General features: G+C 39.1%; 1 protein-coding gene across 1 annotated transcript; it reads right to left on the bottom strand.

Moving 5' to 3' along the window:
* Positions 1-869: 869 nt before the first annotated feature.
* On the bottom strand, positions 870-7,526 carry Sprr2a1 (small proline-rich protein 2A1). Its single transcript, NM_011468.4, has 2 exons — positions 7,399-7,526; positions 870-4,288 (listed from the first exon to the last, which is right to left on the bottom strand). Exon 2 carries the CDS (start codon positions 4,267-4,269, stop codon positions 4,018-4,020), a length of 252 nt encoding a protein of 83 aa, NP_035598.2. The 5' UTR covers positions 4,270-4,288; positions 7,399-7,526; the 3' UTR covers positions 870-4,017.
* Positions 7,527-8,571: the final 1,045 nt, after the last annotated feature.

Here is an 8,571-nt window from a genome sequence, read left to right as displayed (position 1 = left end):
GTTCAATGAAGTATTCTATATGTTAAAATATCTATCAAATATAATTTTGTTTTCACCATAAAAGATGATAAATGTTCCAGGTATGAAATGTTAATCTGAATCATTGTACCCCTCTTTATATATACTATATTGAAATACATTAAAAATATAGAAGAAATATCCAATTAAAAGTAATTTGATACTATAAGAGACCCTTATCACAATGACATACACAGATAGAAGTTGTAAAAACCCATGGGGATTGAGTTATTTCCTTTTAAATGATTATAAAATCAAACAATATATAAAACTAAAAGTTCTTAGTATTGAAACTATCAGAACACAGAATTTAAAGCAAAGGCAGTTATAACATATTTATAGGTATGAATGCCTACAACATCCAATGTGGGATTACAGGGTTCTACCTTTAGACAAAGAAGTATAGGAAAGTAATGACTCTAGCAAAATGGCATTGGTCCCTTCTTTGGATGAACATGGTCAGCCTTAAAACTAGTGGAATCAGGAATTTGTATTTATATATTTTTACGCACATGTGTGCAACACAAAATAACAGCAAGAAAAGGAGGTTAGCAACATAAGTGTTGGGGACACGTGGGAAGTGATCAGGGGAACCTAGTCAGAAGAGACTGGAAGGAATAAAGATGGGGCTAAAGTTATGTAAGGTTTTTTTTTTTCAATCAAAAGCTTAATTTAAATTTTAAAATATAATTTAAAATTAAAATTAAAGCAAAGAATTGGCAGCATAAATTGGGCAACCTTAATTTGTAAAATGAGCATCTCATTATGTAAAATTTAATAAACCACTGAAAGACATGATGGAGTATAGCAAGGGAACGAGTTATAACAACAGGCTAGTTTACTTAAGAAATGTTTTTAAAGATGTTTTAAAATTTATTTTTAATTATGTGTATGGGTAGCTTTGCTTTTTTGTTTTTTGTTATTGTTTCAGTTTGTTTGTTTTTCTGAGAGCAGTTCATCTGTAATTTTTCTATTAATTAATATATTTATTCACTTTGTATCCATATTACTGCCTCCCCTCCTGGCAGTTCACCGCTGATAATCTGTCCCCTTTAGCCCTTTCCTCTGAGAGAATAGAGGCCACTTGTGTCTCCTTCCACCCTGGCACATCAAGTTTCTGCAACGATAGATATAGCACAAACCTTTAATGCCATCACTTGAGCAGAGACAGGTGGATCCCTAAGTTTAAGTCCAGCCTCATCTACAGAACAAGTTCAAGAACAGCTAGTACTAGAAAGAAAATACACAAATTCTGTCTCAAAAAAAAAAACCCTAAATAAATAAATAAATACTGAACAAATAATAAACAAATCAAACAACCCAAACAAAAAAGTAGCTACAAACATGAACCAATATTTTCCAAAGGAAAAAGTATTAATGTCTGACAAGCATTATTATTTTTTTTTAAGGAAAACACTTTGGAGTCTGGGTCCTTTTTTCGTTTTTGTTTATTAGGCCATGAATTCATATGGAATGGGCTCCAACAGCTCAGGCTCTTTTCTGTTGGTCCTCACAAAGTGTGCTTCTATAGGTGGTGCAGGCTGGCACATCAACTGTACCCAGGTGCCCTTCTCTTTGGCTTCTCTTTCTTCTGGTCGTTCTCCTTCACCCACTTCAAGAAGCTGTTTCTGCTATTTGAGAGCTTGATGTGCTCAATCCGCACATTGATCCTCTTGGCTAGAATCTTGCCCTTATTAACTTGCTTGTTTACAATGATGCCCACGGCCCACCGAGTGACAATGTAGACTCTTCTGTTTTGCCGTGGTTACACTTATGGGGCATTCCTTTTTGAATAGTACCCATTCCCTTGATGTCTGCAATATCACCCTTCCTGAGTTCAGTTATGTCAAAAAGTTCTCTTCAGCTCAGTTCTGTCTCTTTTCTTTGTCGTCAGCACTTATACATCTTTCAGAATACATGATCATATAGTAAAAGGTTCATCACAAATTTACACATAAATTTAAATTATAAATTGAATAAGAAGTTTACAACATTTAATGTTTACATTCATATCCATTAGAAATAATTATCCGGCTAAACATTTATCACCTGTCACAGCTCAAAAGGTTCATGGAGAGTTAAAAATCATAACTAAGTTATTAGTGAATTTTTTATAGATATCCCACTCGATATTTTATCTTTTGTCCTAGCACCTATAATATTTTTACAGCCTCTTGGAATCTGAGTAGTAGATGTCTGCTTACTCTCTAAGATGCAATTAATTGGTGACACATGGGAGACAGGTAGAATTTTCATTGAAGATTTTATATCAGAAAGGACCTAATAGCAGTCCCACTATAAAAGAGCTTAATGAATACTGATATAATCTTAAGAATTCTTATAGAATCATCATTAAGAATTAAGAAGTCATCTAATTGTCTATATAGCATCACTACATCTTTGTAGATCTGCAGAAATCTGCTAGTGATTGTCGTATATGTTTAATGATAACAGGAAAAGCATGTGAGAACAGGCTTTATATGCTTTCTCGGGCAGTGTGACCCAAGATGGCCATCTTCCATTGCTTCTGCCTTGTGTGTTTCATGTCTCTCTGTGGCTTATCCTTCCCAAGGGGACACCTGTTCAAGTCTTTTTAAAAGAAGAGGTTTTGCCTAAATTTCTGCCTGAATCTCATCAGTGCCTGAAGCTCACTTGGAGATTCCTCTGTAATGTAAAGTCAGGGATTCCTTGCCTTCAGAACTTTGATCAAGTTGTTTCTTTGGGAATCCCCAGTAACTTCTTAACTCCACTATGTCTTCAGCTGCCATTAACCATGTTATTCTGTAAAGACTGGCTTCCAGAAGCTAAGAATGAGGAAGGTCGTAATGTACAGGATTTTGTGAGATGTCAGAATAGCAAGGATACCTATGGAAAAGGCAATTTGACCTCTCAAAAATGCTTTTCTCCCCATTTCTTCAATCAAACCTGTTTTTAAGGATTGCTATCATATCAAGAGATTTCATAAGAACCACAAAGCCCCCTTTCTTTAGTATCACAAAAGAAATGTATTAAATTAATAAAGAAAGAAGGCATTGGGGAAGAAAAATGTAGTTTTAAAATAGCATTTGCTGAGTAGTTATGAGAAAGTGTCACAGGGGTATTGCTGATAATGATGGAGAGCTGCTTCTCCTAGTGCATGGACAATTACTGAACTCTATAGCATGTATGGGGTCTGACAGTAACTATACCATAGGTGACAATTCAAATGTATACTAAAGATGAAAGTTAGTAATTGATTGTAGATAAATAGGTGGCTGACTGATGATAGTGTTTTACCTTATATTTAAAATGATAATATTTTAAGAAGTTAAGAAATTTGGTCTTCAAAACAATGAAATCTTTGTATGGTCAAGACATAACTTTGAAATTAGATTGAATTGGGAGGAGGGGGTGGTGGAGTAGGGGGTTTTCAAGGGGAAACCAGGCAGGGGGAAAATATTTGAAATATAAATAAATCAACTAATCAATGGAAAGGAAAAGTTTGTATTGGTCTTTGATTTGACTACATTTAGGAAACATTGAATTAAAATTTAAACTCTCTACCACAGGATAGAAAAAAGCCAAAATAGTAATACAATATTAGGCAGTTTTGCAAGAAAAAAAGTATTTATTAGACCATCACCAAAGGGGTCCTTTTTTATTTCAGGAAATGAAACAGCAGTGACCATTGCCCTGATCAGGTAACAGGCAGGCTGAGAAGGCTCCTCTGAAAGCACAGAGTAGATACCTGTTGTGCTTCCCCTGGTGTACAAAAACAAGAGAAAGGATCATTCTCAGCATCCCCAGGAAAGCAGCAGGAGATCAGCCTGAGAGCAATGCCTTCTCTGTGAGGAGCCATCATAAGCACATGGAGGATGAAGGGTGGAGAAGATTCTTCTGCATCCAGACAGGCTTTCAAAGGAGGATGGAAGTGTTGCTATGGAGTCGGTGAGCTGGTGAGACAGATTTCTTTCACTTCCCCTGGTCCTGATGACTGGGAGGCCTTCACCTGTTGGGTGGTCACTTCTGCTGGCATGGTGGAAATTGCACAGGAGGGCATGTTGACTGCCATGGCTGAGGTGGGCATTGCTCATAGCACACTACAGGACGACACGGCCCAGGCCACACTGAAGGAAGACAAGGCTCAAAGCACATGACAGGACGACAAGGCCCAGGCCACACTTGGGGAGGACAAGGCTCAGGGCACTTCGGGGGTGGGCACACAGGAGGAGGCCGGCACGGCTGATTGCACTGCTGCTGGTAGTAAGACATCGTACTTGAGTCTCAGAATCTGAAAGATATTACATGACAGTTTTGAAAACAGGTGATCCCTATGGAGAAACTACGCTTTTGGGACTGTAGAACCCTGTGTACCTATGTGTGCATACGAATTTCCCATACTATTTTAGGAGGTCCTGGATTGCCTCTTTTACTTACACATTTTTTTTTCGTCAGCTTCGGCAAACCTGTTTTGAAAATCTCATGCCATTTCCCCTAAGAATCTATTTCTGTTTCACACCACTGGAAAATACTATTTATGTGAACAGAATATCCTCATAACCTTGAAATTCTTATAGACAGTACCCATCAAATGCTAGGATATTCCAGATGGAATGAGTGGACAACACAAACAGCTGTTGAAAGAATAGGTGGCACTTTTTGCAGATGATATGATAGTATATATAAGTGACCCTAAAAATTCCACCAGAGAACTCCTAAAACTGATAAACAGCTTCGGTGAAGTAGCTGGATATAAAATTAACTCAAAAAAGTCAATGGCCTTTCTCTACACAAAGAATAAACAGGCTGAGAAAGAAATTAGAGAAACAACATCCTTCTCAATAGTTACAAATAATATAAAATATCTTGGCATGACTCTAACAAAGGAAGTGAAAGATCTGTATGATTAAAACTTCAAGTCCCTGAAGAAAGAAATTAAAGAATATCTCAGAAGATGGAAAGATCTCCCATGCTCATGGATTGGCAGGATCAAGATTGTAAAATTGGCTATCTTGGCAAAAGCAATCTACAGATTCAATGCAATCCCCATCAAAATTCCAACTCAATTCTTCAACGAATTAGAAAGAGCAATCTGCAAATTCATCTGGAATAACAAAAAACCTAGGATAGCAAAAGCTCTTCTCAAGGATAAAAGTACCTCTGGTGGAATCACCATGCCTGACCTAAAGCTTTACTACAGAGCAATTATGATCAAAACTGCATGGTACTGGTATACTGACAGACAAGTAGACCAATGGAATAGAATTGAAGACCCAGAAATGAACCCACACACCTATGGTCACTTGATCTTCTACAAGGGAGCTAAAACAATCCAGTGGGAAAAAGACAGCATTTTCAACAAATGGTGCTGGCACAACTGGTTGTTATCATGTAGAAGAATGTGAATCGACCCATTCCTCTCTCCTTGTACTAAGGTCAAATCTAAGTAGGTCAAGGAACTCCACATAAAACCAGAGACACTGAAACTTATAGAGGAGAAAGTGGGGATAAGCCTCGAAGATATGGGCACAGGGAAAAAATTCCTGAATAGAACAGCAATGGCTTGTGCTTTAAGATCGAGAATTGACAAATGGGACCTCATGAAACTGCAAAGCTTCTGAAAGGCAAAAGACACTGTCAATAAGACAAAAAGACCACCAACAGATTGGGAAAGGATCTTTACCTATCTTAAATCAGATAGGGGACTAATATCCAATATATATAAAGAACTCAAGAGGGTGGACTCCAGAAAATCAAATAGCCCCCTTAAAAGATGGGGCTCAGAGCTGAACAAAGAATTCTCACCCAAGGAATACCAAAAGGCTGAGAAACACCTGAATAAATGTTCAACATCCTTAATCATCAGAGAAATGCAAATTAAAACAACCCTGAGATTCCATCTCACACCAGTCAGAATGGCTAAGATCAAAAATTCAGGTGACAGCAGATGCTGCAAGGATGTGGAGAAAGAGGAACACTCCTCCATTGTTGGTGGGATTGCAAGCTTGTACAACCACTCTGGAATTCAGTCTGGCGGTTCCTCAGAAAATTGGACATAGTACTACTGGAGGATCCTGCAATACCTCTCCTGGGCATATACCCAGAAGATGTCCCAACCGGTAAGAAGGACACATGCTTCACTATGTTCATAGCAGCCTTATTTATAATAGCCAGAAGCTGGAAAGAACCCAGATGCCCCTCAACAGAGGAATGGATACAAAAAATGTGGTACATTTACACAATGGAGTACTACTCAGCTATTAAAAAGAATGAATTATTGAAATTCCTAGGCAAATGGTTGGACCTGGAGGGCATCATCCTGAGTGAGGTAACCCAATCACAAAAGAACTCAAATGAAATGTGCTCACTGATACGTGGATATTAACACAGAAACTTAGTATAGCGAGATATAAGGTACAATATGTAAAACATATGAAACTGAAGAAGAACGAAGACCAAAGTGTGGACACTTTGCTCATTCTTAGAATTGGAAACAATCACCCATGGAAGGAGTTACATAGACAAAGTTTGGAGCAGAGACAAAAGGATGGTCCATCTAGAGACTGCCATATCCAGGGATCCATCCCATAATTAGCCTCCAAATGTTGACACCATTGCATACACTAGCAAGCCTTTGTTGCAAGGACGGTGATATAGCTGTCCCTTGTGAGACTAGGCCGGGGCCTAGCAAACACTGAAGTGGATGCTCACAGTCAACTATTGGATGGATCACAGGGCCCCCAATGGAGGAGCTAGAGAAAGTATCCAAGGAGCTAAAGAGATCTGCAACCCTATAGGTGGAACAACACTATGAACTAACCAGTACCCCAGAGCTCTTGACTCTAGCTGCATATGTATCAAAAGATGACCTAGTTGGCCATCACTGGAAAGAGGGGCACATTGGTCAGGCAAACGTTATATGCCCCAGTACAGGGGAATGCCAGGGCCAAAAAATGGGAATGGGTGGGTAGGGGAGTGGGCAGGGGGGAGGGGGGGCTTTTGGGATAGCATCGGAAATGTAATTGAAGAAAATACATAATAAAAAAAAAACGAAAAGAAAAAAAAGAAAGAATAGGTGGGATTCTCATCAGCTTGTGGCATAAGCCTTTGAAAGGGATTATCCATATCCATCAGGATATGATAAAAGGAAAGCACATATTTTGTTTTGTTTTCATCTCAAATCACAACTATCTCAATTATTTTGCTTTTCCCTGGATATCAAATTATAGCTCGAACAAAAGCAAAAGCATGCTTGCACTCCACATGATATCCTCCATTCCTAAAGTTGCCTCTTCTAAGTCATACTCATCCCTTGATCAATTTGGACCGACCAAACTTACTGTGCTCATGAGAGTACTAAAAAGAGCAGACCCTCTCAAGAACTCAAGAAATCAGACTCACCAGGTTCTCCGGAGCAGACCAATGCTTGAGTACCAGGAATACTGCAGTCAAGCACTGAGACTCTTTTTTATAGGATTGCCTGCCTCACCCCATGGGGAGTGGATTTCCCTGTAATGGGCTGGTACAGGTGTTGTGTCTGGCCAGCAGATCACAGAGCTGGGTTCTATTCTGGAAAGGCATTTTGGAAACCTGAAAGAGAATAAGGGCTGGGCTGCCTGTGATAAGAAAGAAACCAAGACAAGCTTCCTGTTCAAGGTTCAAATTTAATGTCAGCAAACATGCTTTGTAAAGAAAAGGGGAAGCCCTTCCCTTGCCAAGCAAGTTCCTTAGAAGTAGATAGTTCAGCCTTTTAGTGGGAACTCGTGAAGATTGCAGTTCAGTGTTAACTCCAGAAGATTCCTTGAAGAGAACTCATTCAGCCTCAGGCAGGTTGGGCCTCAGGCAGGTAGTGGCACATCAAAAAGAGCAACACAGCAGGTGGCTCTGCTCCAGGGGCAGCAGATGGTCACAGCCAGCCTTGCTAGGCTAGAAGGAGATAACTTAAGTGCACATTCATCCATAACTGGCCTGACAGGGACTCTACAAAATAGAAAATATCCCACCCTTGGCTATCATTACTAGGTTGAGTCTTATGACTCAGAGTCCTTTTCTTTCCTCTTGCTTCCAGTAACTGTGGTACTTGGAGCTTTTCCAACCGCTTGATACATCTCTTTCTTGACTGGGGACCATAAGCCTTTTTTCATGAGACCCTCTATTTGTCTTAAATTCAAGGTTATTTGTCCCTCTTTAGTTCATCCTTAGTTCGTTGCTAGAGTGTAAAGCCATTTACACTTTTTTTTTTCAGATGTGGAGGGGTATTTTCCTCATATATTTATAAGTTTCTTAGAAAGAAGAGAAGCAAAAGATACCAAGTGCGCCCTCAGTAAGCCATGGAGTCAGGGTCTTCTATTTACTACAGATTTTTTTCCATAAACACAGAGAAATAATACCTGTGTGCTAACATCATTGGGCTACCTGTGACCCTACTCAGCATAGAGTTTCCCCCTTCATCTTTCTCTTCTTTGGATAATGTCACATTTGACCTACATTTTTTGCCTTTTAGAATCAATCATATTCCCTCTAAGAATGATGCTACTTTCCCTGGACAGATTGTGGTGGTAGAGTGGCATCCAG

Source organism: Mus musculus, chromosome 3, assembly GCF_000001635.26.
Source record: "Mus musculus strain C57BL/6J chromosome 3, GRCm38.p6 C57BL/6J".
Lineage (NCBI taxonomy): Eukaryota > Metazoa > Chordata > Mammalia > Rodentia > Muridae > Mus > Mus musculus.
Note: the sequence above shows the minus strand (reverse complement) of the source record. Positions and strands in the feature narration are given on the sequence as shown.

What these genes read in the sequence shown, in the direction of transcription:
- Sprr2a1 (NM_011468.4), bottom strand. Translation starts at nt 4,269, where the DNA reads ATGTCTTACTACCAGCAGCAGTGCAATCAGCCGTGCCGGCCTCCTCCT.